At 49.4% G+C, this 14,108-nt stretch overlaps 1 protein-coding gene across 8 annotated transcripts in view; it reads left to right on the top strand.

Moving 5' to 3' along the window:
* The window catches only part of LOC119953908 (CMP-N-acetylneuraminate-beta-galactosamide-alpha-2,3-sialyltransferase 4-like), a 232,030-nt gene that overhangs the window by 164,928 nt on the left and 52,994 nt on the right, over positions 1-14,108 (top strand). For 4 of the 8 annotated variants that reach the window (XM_038778569.1, XM_038778576.1, XM_038778572.1 and 1 more), the window contains one exon: positions 11,950-12,031. The exons of 3 other annotated variants lie outside the window; for them this stretch is intronic. In XM_038778569.1, the coding sequence (XP_038634497.1) occupies positions 12,022-12,031 (10 nt within the window). In that variant the 5' untranslated portion in view covers positions 11,950-12,021. Of the gene's footprint in view, positions 1-1,370; positions 1,452-11,949; positions 12,032-14,108 lie in introns of all 8 variants that reach the window. One more of the 8 variants, XM_038778570.1, reaches the window with a different exon arrangement.

Here is a 14,108-nt window from a genome sequence, read left to right as displayed (position 1 = left end):
GTTCTATATGAGGCGCCCAGAATCATAACCGGGTGAAGTAATTATTTTACTTAATATACTATGCGGCCCTTTAAAATTGTGAATTTCTGAATGTGGCCCTTGCATGGAAAAGTTTGCCCACCCCTGCTCTAGAGCAAGAACATCCTTCCTCAGATAAGGAGACCAAAACTACACACAATACTCCAGGTGTGGCCTCACCAAGGTCCTGTATCATTGCAGTAAAACATTGCTCCTTTACTCGAATCCTATCGCTATGAAGGCCAGCAAACCATTTGCTGCCTTTCCCGCTTGCTGTACTTGCATGTTTACCTTCAGCGACTGGTGGACGAGGATGCCCAGGTCTCGTTGCACATTCTCATCTCCTAATTTATGGCCATTCAGAATAATCTGCCTTCCTGTTTTTGCTACTAAAGTAGGTATCACTCTGCTGCACTTAAATACTGTCCCTATTAACGTTGAACTGTTTTGGGAAATGTGATATTATCATAAATGTAAGAACTGCAAGGGTTAATGAAATGTCTAGATCAACCACTTGAGGGAGCTAGAGTTACAACTATATAATGATGTGGAGATGCCGGCGTTGGACTGGGGTGAGCACAGTAAGAAGTTTTACAACACCAGGTTAAAGTCCAACAGGTTTGTTTCAAACACGAGCTTTCGGAGCGCAGCTCCTTTTTCTGGTGACTGGAGAGGTATGCATACCTCTCCAGTCACCTGAAGAAGGAGCTGCGCTCCGAAAGCTCGTGTTTGAAACAAACCTGTTGGACTTTAACCTGGTGTTGTAAGACTTCTTACTACAACTATATAAGGCATTGATGCTAAGATATAGGGTTATGGGGGTAGGGTGGGGAATTGGGCTCTTCAGGGTGTCGGTGGGCTGTGTGCAGCACAGTAGCACAGCGCCAGGGTCCCAGGTTCGATTCCCCGCTGGGTCACTGTCTGTGCGGAGTCTGCACGTTCTCCCCATGTCTGTGTGGATTTCCTCCGGGTGCTCCGGTTTCCTCCCACAGTCTAAAGACATGCAGGTTAGGTGGATTGGCCATGATAAATTGCCCTTAGTGACCAAAAAGGTTAGGAGGGGTTATTGAGTTACGGGGATAGGGTGGAAGTGAGGGCTTAAGTGGATCGGTGCAGACTCGATGGGCCGAATGGCCTCCTTCTGCACTGTATGTTCTATGTTCTACACTAGGATGATTCAATGATCTCACTGAATGGCGCAACAATTTCAGGTCTCCATCTGCCAAATGTGATTTTCTTTTGGTATCATGTACAATCTCGCTTGTTTTATGATGAGCATGGGAGTGGGGGAAACAAAAGTGAATCTAGAAAGGTTGTGTATGACAAGTCATATTTGTCAAATTTATTACTAGTTTGAGAAGCAACAAGAAACCGTGGATAAAGGGGAACCTGCAGATGTGATGTACTTGGATTTCCAAAAGGCATTTGATAAGGTACTGCATCAGCCGTCACTTCACAAAATAAGAGCTCGTGGTGTACCGGTAACAAATTAGCATGGATAGAGGATTGGTTAGTTAACAGGAAGCAGAGACCTGAAATAAATGGGCCAGTTTCATGTTGGCAAGCTGTAACTAACAGAGTGCCACAGCGATCAGTGCTGAGGCCTCGACTATTTGCAATCTATATCAATGACTTGGATGAAGGAACCAAAAGTATAATTGCTAAATTTGCTGGTTGCACAAAGATAGGGGTGGCAGGCTGTCAAGAGGATGTAAGGAGTCTGCAAAGGGATGTAGATAGGTTAGGTGAGCAGGCAGAACATTTGGCAGATGGAGTATAATGTGGGAAAATGTGATCTTGTGCACTTTGGCACGAAGAATAGAAAACGGGCAGCACGGTGGCACAGTAGTTAGCACTGTTGTCTCACGGCGCTGAGATCCCAGGTTCGATCTCGGCCCTGGGTCATTGTCCGTGTGAGTTTGCACATTCTCCCCGTGTTTGCATGGGTTTCGGCCCCACAACCCAAAGATGTGCAGGGTAGGTGGATTGGCCACGCTAAATTGTTCCTTAATAGGAAAAAATGAATTGGGTAATGTAAATTTAATTTTAAAATATAAGAATAGAAAAACAACATATTATGGCCAAAACTTTCTGGCCCTTCTCATTGATGAAATTTTCCGGTCCAGCGTCCCCCCCCCCCACTCCTGTAGGTTCCCTGGTAACGGAGGTTACGAACAATGAGAAAACCCATTGACAGCGGCAGCACCTGAAGATCACGCCACCGGCCAATAGTGGGCTACCACTGCCAGGGCACAACACGTCGGGTTGGATTCTCTGTAGCCTGACACCGAAATTGTGATCGGCGATTGGGTGGAGAATGGATTCCGACGCCGGAATGGGGGCCGGCGCTGGTTTGACGCCGGTCCGCATGTTCGCCCCCCCCTCCAAACCAGCGGCATCATGATGCGCGCTGCATGCCGTTTCCACGCTATTTCTGTGTCATCGTTCGCCCTACCTGTGATGCTCCGCTCCCGATGGACCTCGTTCCCGACGGCACGGACCACGTGTGGTCCCAAGAGTTCGGGAACCCGGCGTGATGGGTGGGGACAGTGGGATCTGTGCCACTGGCCGGGGATGCTTCTGCTTGGGCTGGGGGGATTGGTGGGGGGTGGCCAGGCGGTGGGCTGTGGGGGCTGTTGGGTAAGGGTCGCGTGTGGCCGGAGCCATGTTTTATGGTGCGACCGGTGCAAGGCGTCAGCTGTGCGCATGCGCGGCCCGGGATCCGTCCATTCTCTGGCCGTTTTTGGCACGCTCCATGGGAGTTTCACTCGGCACCGGTGCTAGCCCCTCACCAGAACAGGAATCGGTGATGGTTTTGTGCCGATGTTCCTGTCTTGAAAGGCAACACGTGCTCTGCTGGCATCAACACTTAGTCTTAGAAACGGAGAATCCAGCCCGTTGTGCATGTGGGGGTGCAGAAGTCCCACCTTATTTTGATGGAGGGAGGCTGCAGAACTCTGCAGTCCAGAAAGGTTTGGGCAGATTGAATCACACGAAGTTAGCATTCAGGAAGTGATTGGGAATATTGACATTTATTGCAAGAGGAATGGAATATAAAAGTAGGGATGTTTTGCTACAGTTGTACAGGGCCTTGGTGAGACCACATCTGGAACCCTGTGTTCAGCATTGGTCTCCTTACTGAAGAAAGGATATAACTGCATAATCAGCAGTTAAGAGAAGGTTCACTCGACTGCTTCCTGGGATGAGGAATGTTTGAACAGGCTGGGCTGTACCCATTGGAGGTGATCTTATTGGAACAAAAAGAGCCTGAGGGCACTTGGCAGGATGGATGCTGACTGGATGTTTTCCCTTTTATAACCTTTATTATTGCCACAAGTAGGCTTATGTCAACCCTGCAATGAAGTTACTGTGAAAATCCCCTAGTCACCACATTCCGGCGCCTGTTCGGATACAGTGAGGTAGAATTTGGAATGTCCACATTACCTAACAGCATGTCTTTCGGGATTTGTGGGAGGAAACTGGAGCACCCGGAGGAAACCCACGCAGACACAGGGAGAGCATGCAGACTCCACACAGACAGTGACCCAAGCCCGGAGCCAAACCTGGGACCCAGGCGCTGCAAAGCAACAGTGCTAACTAGTGTGCTACCGCCTTACGGGCGAGATTAGAACTAAGGAGTTTAAAAGGGGGTTTCCCATTTAAGAAGACGAGAAGAATGTTTTTCTCAAGAGGGTTGTTAGCCGGAATTGTCTTCCTCAGAAAGCAGCGGAGGCAGGGTCATTGAATATAGTTAAGGCCAAATTTAAAAGATTCTTGATTAACAAGGGAGTAAAAAATTACAGAGGCGGACATGGAGGTAGAATTGATGCCATAATCAGATCAGCCATGATCTTATCAACTATCGAAGCCTGCTCTGAATTTGCATGTAAGATGTAACTCACCAGGCTTCTTAAGTTGAAGAAACACATTTTATTTACAAATTTGCTGCATCAGCTGTATGCCTTGAGCTGGTCCATGGTACACTTTCTAACTTGGAAAGCACCCCTCTTGGAGAGATTGCCTGCATTTAGGTATTGATTTTTTTTTTTATAAATGTTTTTTATTGAGTTTTCATATTTTATATATGACAGATTACAAATTATTAGAGAGGAAAAAAAGAAAACACAGAAATTTAACATGAATATTTACAGGTAAGCATCTTCATAACAACAATTGTGGCCGCCCCCTTTAGCCAGCATACATATTTTACATTCCCCAGTATGGCCGAGGCACATGTTTATAGGCATTCATTTATAGTTTGGTTTTGGGCCTTGGCTTGCCATCAAACCCCCATAACGAGCCCGTAACCCCCCCCGGGCTACCTTCCCCCGATTCCCGTCCATTTTCCCGATTCTTGGCCACCCGACTATTCTTCCTCTTGTACGTTGGCCACAAACAGGCCCCGCAACAGTTGCATGAATGGCTCCCACGTTCTGTGGAAGCCGTCGTCCGACCCTCGGATGGCGAATTTGATTTTCTCCATTTGGAGAGAATCCGAGAGGTTGGACAGCCAGTCTGCAGCTCTGGGTGGTGCTGCTGACCGCCAGCCAAACAGGATTCTACGGCGGGCGATCAGGGAGGCAAAGGCAAGGGCGTCCGCCCTCCTCCCCAGGAATAGATCTGGCTGGTCTGAAACCCCGAAGACCGCCACTATCGGGCATGGCTCCACCCTCACCCCCACCACTTTGGACATAGCCTCGAAGAAGGCTGTCCAGTACTCCACAAGTCTGGGGCAAGACCAGAACATGTGGGCGTGGTTGGCCGGGCCTCTTTGGCACCGCTCACATCTGTCCTCCACCTCCGGGAAGAACCTACTCATACGGTTTCTCGTTAAGTGGGCTCTATGTACCACTTTTAGTTGCATCAGGCTGAGCCTTGCACACGTGGAGGTGGAGTTGACCCTATGCAGTGCTTCGCTCCAGAGTCCCCACCCTATCTCCATCCCCAGGTCGTCCTCCCATTTCCTTCTTGTTGCGTCCAGTACGGTGTCGTCCCTATCTACCAGTCGGCCATACATGTCACTACAGTTCCCTTTCTCTAGGATACTTGCGTCCAGTAGGTCTTCCAGTAGTGTCTGTCGTGGCGGTTGTGGGTACGTCCTTGTCTCCTTTCGTAGGAAGTTTTTGAGCTGCAGGTACCGTAGCTCGTTCCCCCCAGCTAGCTGAAATTTCTCTGTCAGTTCGTCCAGTGTTGCGATCCTGTCGTCCGTGTATAGGTCCCTGACTGTCAGTGTCCCCCCGTCCTGTCTCCACCTTTTGAAGGTGGCGTCAGTCAGTGCTGGTGTGAACCTACGGTTGTTGCAGATGGGAGCCTTGTCCGACATTTTGTACAGGCCAAATTGCTGCCGCAGTTGGTTCCAGGATTGGAGGGTGGCTGTCACCACTGGGCTGCTGGAGTGTTTTTTGGGTGGGGATGGGAGTTCTGCCGTGGCGAGGGCCCGGAGGGAGGTTCCCATGCAGGAGGCCTCCTCTGCACGTACCCACTCAGCTTCTGGCTCCTGGATCCATCCCCTTACTCGCTCGGCTGTTGCCGCCCAGTGGTAGAATTGTAGATTCGGGAGGGCTAGCCCCTCCCTGGTTTTTGTTTTTTGTAGGACCTTCTTTGGGATCCTAGCATTTTTACCCCCCCCCCCCCCCCCTCCCCCCCATACGAACGCCATGATAAGCTTGTCCAGCGCTTTGAAAAAGGCCTTGGGGATGTAGATCGGAATGGATCTAAACAGGAAGAGGAACCTGGGCAGTACGTTCATTTTGATCGTCTGGACTCTCCCCGCGAGGGAGAGCGGGAGTGTGTTCCATCTTTGCAGGTCCTTTTTAACTTCCTCCGTCAGGCTGGTGAGGTTCCATTTGTGGATCCCTTTCCAGTCATGGGCTATTTGGATCCCCAGGTAGCGGAATTTATGTCGGGCTTGTTTGAACGGCAGCCCCTTTAGTGCTGCCCCCCCCCCCCCCCGCCCCCCCTTGCGGGTGTACTGGGAAGATCTCACTTTTGCTCATGTTGAGTTTGTAGCCCGAGAAGGCTCCAAACTCTTTCAGGAGCGCGATGATTCCGTCCATGCTGCTTTGTGGGTCCGAGATATAGAGGAGCAGATCATCCGCATAGAGTGAGACTCTGTGCTCTCTACCTCCCCTTCGGATCCCCCTCCAATTTTTTGCTGCCCTGAGCGCGATTGCTAGCGGTTCGATTGCTAGTGCGAACAGCAGCGGGGACAGTGGGCATCCTTGTCTGGTGCCCCTGTGCAGCTGGAAGTATTGGGAGTTGGTATTGTTGGTCCATACACTCGCCATGGGAGCGTTGTATAGGAGCTTTACCCAAGCGGTGAATAGGTATTGATTTTTGACCACATGACCCTGACTCAGTAAGACTGGTTGTTAAAGTGAAAATTGCCACAGTTTGTAGTTGCCCACAGCAAGAATGTGAGGTGGATTGTTTTTCGCGACAATGGATTTTATGAACCCTGCTTGCGATCCCCTGAAACTTAAAACTGCACTAACAAAACCTGACCGAATCGTCAGAATTATTTATCACGGTCCCAATAATTTAAAAATGCCACCATCCTATCACCAGTAATGCTCTGCAAGTATTCTAAAACACATTTTCTTTGAAATGTTTACTTTTGCAGAGGCGTTTGTTTTCATTTCTGAATTAGTGTTTGTACCTGCACTGATTTCTGCATTGAGCGTATATGTATTGTGCAGTGCCGTGCTGTCGAGGCTGAGGGGGTCTTAGTCATGTTGACCGAGACCTTTGCTCCAGCTAATTGAGAGGTAAAATGGCCAGAATTCTCCGTTTGGGAGACAATGTTCTCCCGCTGGAGATGAATCACCTCTGATTTGGGCTCTTTACGCCTCGTGGGATATACCCAAGTCCCACGAGGCGTTGGAATCGTAATCCCGCCCAAGTGGGATGTGACCAAACGGCGTGCGTCTAAACAGGGTTTAAACCTACTGAGGCGATCTCAGCCGGGACCTACCAGTCTCCTCAGTGAGGCTGCAGCCGGGTTCCATTCCGTACTGGTCCTCACAAACTCCCTGAAAAACCCACCACAAAAGAACTTGAAAATCTTTACTATCAAATTCTGCCCAGAGTTTGTCTTTTTAACCATCAGGCTTTGCTGACATCTTCACATTGCTGGTGCCTTCATGAATACCCAAAGAGAATGTCTCTTTTAACTTGGCCATGTTTCCCAGTAGGCTCAGGCTCAGGGCTACAGTCGTTTGCTGGGTAGTTGAGAGAGTGGTGATGGGATATAAAGATTGGAGTGGGGTTTGGTGAATGTGGCTCTGGTGCGCAGCTTTCTCGTTAGTGTTCCTGATCCAGCCGTGACACTTGTGCTGTTAAATCCTGCTCCCTTATCCTAGCGTCAACAAACCTTCAACACCAAAGCTTTTCAAATCCATGGCCCCAGGGAACCTCATGAATATCTCAAATAAGCAAAGTACTGCAGCTGCTGGAATCTGAAACAAGAACAGAGAATGCTGTAATAACTCTGCAGGTCTGGCAGCATCTGTAAAGTAAGAACATAACATAAGAACTAGGAGCAGGAATAGACAATTCAGCCCCTCGAGCCCGCTGCGCCATTCAATGCGATCATGGCTGATCTAATCTCAACCTCAACTCCACTTTCAACCCGTTACTTATTAATAATCTGTCCCGACATCCACTGCACTCTGGGGTAATGAATTCCTCTCCTCATTTCTGTTTCAAATCTAGTACCCCTTATTCTAAAACGATGACCTCTCATTCTAGATTGGCCCACAAGTGGAAACTTCCTCTTTATCACCTGTTGAACTGAGTGAGCCCGGGGGGGCTGTATTGTGCTGAATCATTCAAGAACTTTAGACTGTGACCTTTTCCTACATCTTAAACCCCCCTTTTCAAATGTCCCATGTATGCATTGTCTCAATGATTAGTCCCCCCTCCCCCACGCCCCCCTTCTACACCCTGTCTTTTGTTCTTAAAGTTGATACATTTTTTTGCAATCTCTCACAGCTACACTTTAAAATCTGACACATTCTCACTTTCTTTTATTCTGGCGAAGCGAAAAATGGATTTGAAATATTGGGCACGATTCAACGGGACAGAAACAAGGGGCGCGATCCAACGGCCAAGCTGTGCCTGAAAAACCCGTGGCCAATAGAAACTGGGCGGCCTCGTCCTGGGATCTACCCAGCTCACAACGCCTTGCAAGATGTAATGCGATCTCGTAAGGTGTTGCGATGTAAATCCCGCCCATTGTGCCAGGTTGGCACAGCCGAGGTGCCAAGTTGTAATTTTTTGTGTGCCAGTGATTGGGCTGTGTTGCCCTGCGCGGGTGTTGGTGGGGTGCCAGGGAGAGGCGGGGCGTTTAGGGACCCTTGCATAATGTGTTGGGGTATGGCGTCCCAATCTCTCGCTACACTGAGGCGTTTCGGCGAGCGGAGAAAACGGGGCCAAATGTGGCCTCGGCTGCGCATTCCCTGCTGAGGCCCTTTATTTAGCTCGAATGGCAGTGTATAGAAATATGTTTCTCCTTGGGACTTTCTTCCCATTTTGGGTACGTTTAACAGGGTGTTTCTCGGCACCTGCAGTGTTGCGAAGCATTGCACTGTTTAACGGGATTTTGCCATTTTCTCTGGCTTCCACGAGGAACTCCTACTGCGGCTGTATTAACCTCATTTCCAGCACTGACGAACTCAACTCCCCAGTACAGGAAGACAACTCGCGGATCAGAGTGCCATTTTCAAATGCCGCCACAAAATTGTGGCCGCCCACAGATACCTCACCACGGCGTTCGGACCCCCACTGCACCCAACTTACCTATGAGGGGGTCCTCGAGCCCCCACTTTTGAAGGCAATGCACACCTTCCCCTGGGTCCAATCCCAGGCATGGGAAACCTGGCACCCTGGCAATGCGCCTGCCAGCCCGACAGTGCTGCCTGAGCACTGTGGCAGTGCCAGGTGCCCGAGTGGCAGTGCCAAGGTGCTACATGGAAGTGGCATGGTGCCCAGGTGGCAGCAGGAGTGTCATGCTACCAGCCTGCCAGACTGACCACCCAGGGGACCCTATTGGCCTGGAGATCCCCTCCCTCCTCCCAGATGCGGTGATGCCTGGTCCATATTTGTGGAAACCAGTGCTAAATAGCATCCTGTAAAGATCTCCCAGGCGAGGCCGTTAATTCCTGTTTGCTGGGAGAATCCGACATAAACATATTTAAATGAGCCTAATAGCTCATTTAAATATGTTAATCTGGATCTTGTTCGACATCCAGATCTTGACATCTCACGTGACCTCATTAAATCTTGCAAGCCGCTTCGAGGGTCGCGAATTCCATGAGACGCCTCGTGAGATTCAATGGTCGCATCACCAGCTCGGATGTGACGAAGCTGCTGAACCGTGCCTGTTAACTTTGCTTTCTCTCCTTACAGATCTGCTGATTTTCCCAGTAACCCCCTCCTTTCTAATAAATTGCACCCCTTGCAGACAGTGGGTAAATGATTATGGTCGGGTTCCATTCCTGCGTTCGAAGACTCGCAGAAGAGAGTTACAGAATCATAGAATCCCTACAGAGCAGAAGGAAGTCATTCAGCCCATCGAGTCTGCACCAACCCTTGGAAAGACCACCCTACCTAAGCCCACACCTCCACCCTATCCCTGTAACCCAATAACCCTACCTACCCTTTTGGACTCGAAGGGGCAATTCAGCATAGCCGATCCTGCACATCTTTGGACTATAGGAGGAGATTGGAGCACCCGGAGAAACCCACGCAGGCACGGGGAGAAAGTGCAAACTCCACACAGACAATCACCCGAGGCCAGACTTGAACCCGGGTCCCTGGAGCTGTGATGTAGCAGTGCTATCCACTGTGCCGTGGTTTGCAGCTAGCATGCCGCCCTGCTTAACTCCATTAGTCACTGGCTATGGATCTGAAGACTTCGCATTATTGCACCCAGGTCTGCTCGTTTTTGACTGGTTGAACGGCTACGATGAATTTCTCTGGGAGTTGAATCTCCCCATTCCCTTCCAAGGGCCCTCATGGCTGACTGTATCGAAGGCTTGGGCCTGGGCAACAAACATGATGTCAAGGCCAAAATGAAAGCAAATGACTGCAGATGCTGAAATCTGAAACCAAAACAGAAAATAGTGGACAATCTCAGCAGGCCTGACAGCATCTGGAAAAAGAGGGCGGAGCGAACTCTTTGTCAAAACGTTAGCTCCCATCTCTCTCCACAGATACTGTCAGTCATATTGATGATGTACAGGCCCATGCTCTGTCCTTGGCATTTCTCCTGGATCTGTTGAGCTGCAAGCAGTGTGTGGGCGGCTCCTCGAACTTTTCGGAAACCCCACCGGATCGCTGGTGGCGGGTCCCGGTTGAGAAGTTGAACTAAATGGTTCACAATGTTTCTGGTGATTTTCAGCAATGGAGAGAAGTGTGATTCCTCCACGATTGTCGCAAGATTCAGGTTTAGTTTTCTGCTTGCAGAGTTGTACAACGGAGGCTTATTTGTGTTCATCCACACAGGTTAAAAGAGCTTCTGGACCAAGTGCCAAGGTGATGGATACTGAGGAAAGCACGAGTAATTTAGTAATAGGGATGAATTTGCTGTCGATTGCATGCTGAAATCATGGCTCAATAGAGTCCGTGAATGGAGCGCTAAATCAGTATTGGACATTCGACTGAATGGAATGCAATGTGCTTTCTGGTTTAATGCCGATCTTTGGTTGAGCGTTGATGTTAAACAAATGGCAAATGAAGCCTTTCTGAAGGCATTTTGTAGAATTGTTGATTTAAATAGCCCGAGGGCTGATGCAGTGCCTCTCCGATAAGCAGCTCATTCTGTTTCGGGGAATAAAATTCCTTGTCAGTTTTTCTTTTAAACGAGGGCAAAGCAGAGATTGGATCGGGAGAGGGATGCAGATGTGATGGGACTGGGCATCTAGAACCTAAGGGAATGTTACACTTTCCCATGTCACAGATAACTGCCCAGAGTGTATGATTTATAGAGGCACAGAAAATCCTGCAGCACTGCCTCACCAGGACAAGAGCAGGAACAGAAAATAATGGGTTTGAGGAGAACTTGACCGACTGGAACGGAGCAGTTGGGTGATTTAATACAGATTATTATTTTTTTAAAGCAATTTTGAGAGTGCCCAATTATTTTTTTCCAATTATGGAGCAATTTAGCGTGGCCAATCCACCTAGCCTGCACATCTTTGGGTTGTGAGGGTGAAACCCACACAGACACGGGGAAAATGTGCAAACTCCACACGGACAGTGACCCAGGGCCGGGATCAAACCTGGGTCCTCAGCGTCGTAGGCAGCAGTGTTAACCACTGCGCCACCGTGCTGCCGTCTTTATTACAGATTATTAAAATGAGGAATGTGTTTGGCCAGATGGATAGGGAAAGACATTTTATGTAATTTGGTGAATCACAGAATCCAAACAGTGCAGACGAAGCCCAAAGGGTCTGCATCAACCCTCCGAAAGAGCACTCCACCTAACCTTTGGACTCGAAGGGCATATTTAGACTGAGGAGGAAAACAGAGCACCCGGAGGAAACCCACACTGACACCGGGAGAGCGTGCAAACTCCACAGAGTCACCCAAGGCCGGAATTGAACCCGGGTCCCTGGTGCTGTGAGGCAGTAGTGCTAACCACTGCACCACCATGCTGCCCATGCCTGGAAAGTACATCTTAAAATATTATTAAAGCTTACACTGAGAGATGAGGAGAGTGACTGAGAAGGGAATGAATGAGATTGAGACCGTTTAACCTTTTTAGGGAAATTGGATAAATATTTGGAGAAGGCAGCAACACTCGCAGGGAATTGAATATAGTTGTCAGGTTGCAAATCAAATGAATGCCTCTTTGATCCTGATAGTTGGAATTGTTTTAAAAAGTGCCAGTTTTTCACAAATAAAACAAAAATCCTTTTAACATTTCAGGGCCAATCTGCCATGAAGCAGATATGAAAAATGACTGTGAGAATCTTTTGAGCATTTAACTGAGTGAGAAAGATGAAACCAGGTAAGAGGGGCTGGGTCCTGCATGCTGGGGGTGTGATTGGCTCCTTCTTAGCCTTTGTGTCGGGCAGCCTCTGGGTTCTCATAGTGGTGGTGGTGGTGGGGCGGGAACCTGCTGCAATTCCACCAGCTTTCAAACGTCTGGTGAATATAGTTTCCAGAGGGTGAACTGGGTCTTTGAACTCACGGTGGGGGGCAAGCTGACACTGCGACCACTGCGGAGTCACTGACTGGGCACTTTGTGAGGCCAGGACATGTCTCAGAGCGGGTAAAGAAAGGATTGGCAACGTAGCCACAGTCTGTCTGTCTGTCTTCACTTCTGTCTTTCTCTGACCCCCATGTCCCTCTCACTGTCTCTCTGTTCTCCGTCTCTCTCTCTCTCTCTCTCTCTCTTTTCCCCCCCATCTCTCCATCCCCCCATCTCTTTCTCTACCCCACCAGCTCTCTATCTACCCCACCTTGCCTCTCTCTCTCCACCGATCGCCTGGGAGACCCCCCCCCCCCCCCCCCAAATACCCGTATGCCTGGTCTCTGTGGGGACCAGTACGAATCGGACCTCGGCTGGGGCCTCCTTGGCGAGGTCGATAGATGCCGGGTCGCCATTCGATCCGGTGTCAGCATGGCTAAGTATCCTCTTAAACACAATGGGCGGGATCCTGATCATGACGTTTTGCGAGATCTGGTAACCCCAGGAGAGGGATCTACCGACCGTATCCCATGCCGATTCCGTAAGGACGCTGCCGGTGAATCACGCCCTTTTACTTACTTGATTTCTCTCTCTTCGCTGTACGTGGAAATTAGGTGCTATCTGATTTAATTAACCCACTATGGATATTTTACCAACTTAAGCTTGACTATGTCCAAAGAAACTTTAGGAAAATATCAGGGTGAGGAGGTCTAAAATGCCCACATCCGCCTTGGAGCTGACATGGTCGATTTTGCTGCATGTGGACACTTGGCCTGCTTCCTTTGCCAATGAAAGGAGCTGGCAATTCATAGAATCCCTTCAGTGCAGAACAAGACCATTTGGCCCATCGAGTCTGCAGTGATCCTCTCAATTGTCCTGCATATGTCCCACACACCTCCACCATTGGGAAAACCCACATCGCATCGGGGAAATGCAGCCCACCATCTTGTTGGCGGCCCATGTCCAATTTCAACTCGGGAATAATTTAGCCTCGACTTAGATCAGAAGAAACTTAGTCTCAGAGATCAGAGATCCAAAGCACATGCGTTTTATTAATAATTCACAACATTATGGGTAGCAGGGTAGCATGGTGGTTAGCATAAATGCTTCACAGCTCCAGGGTCCCAGGTTCGATTCCCGGCTGGGTCACTGTCTGTGTGGAGTCTGCACGTCCTCCCCCTGTGTGCGTGGGTTTCCTCCGGGTGCTCCGGTTTCCTCCCACAGTCCAAAGATGTGCGGGTGAGGTGGATTGGCCATGCTAAATTGCCCGTAGTGTCCTAATAAAAGTCAGGTTAAGGGGGGGTTGTTGGGTTACGGGTATAGGGTGGATACGTGGGTTTGAGTAGGGTGATCATGGCTCGGCACAACATTGAGGGCCGAAGGGCCTGTTCTGTGCTGTACTGTTCTATGTTCTATGTTCTATTAGTTGCAAAGATGTTGCACAGGATGGGGACAATTACACCAACTAAATAAGATGTCAACAAACTCGAATGGCCTTCCTACGCCTGGAGTTCGTCCAGTATTGCCCAGAGAATGTTCCAATATCTCTGCTTTGAGTTCAGTCTGGTGCACAGTATTCTATTGCCCATTTTAACAATACCTTGAGCCTAGGTGGTGCAGTGGCTAGCACTGCTGCCTCGCGGCGCCAAGGACCCAGGTTCGATCCCGGCCCTGGGTCACTGCCCGTGTGAAGTTTGCACATTCTCCCCGTGCCTGGATTGGTCTCGCCCCAACAACCCACAAGATGTGCGCTGTAGGTGGATTGGCCACGCTAACTTTTCCCTTAATTGGAAAAAAAAGAATTGGGTATTCTAAATTTATTTTTAAAAACCACCTTGAGCCTGTGCTGGGCCCTGCATTTCAATCAGCTTTCAGGTTTCCTGAGCCAGGCAGC

The sequence above is a fragment of the Scyliorhinus canicula genome, chromosome 19 (assembly GCF_902713615.1).
Source record: "Scyliorhinus canicula chromosome 19, sScyCan1.1, whole genome shotgun sequence".
NCBI lineage: Eukaryota > Metazoa > Chordata > Chondrichthyes > Carcharhiniformes > Scyliorhinidae > Scyliorhinus > Scyliorhinus canicula.
The sequence above is the reverse complement of the archived record's forward strand: the minus strand, read 5'-3'. Positions and strand labels throughout refer to the sequence as shown.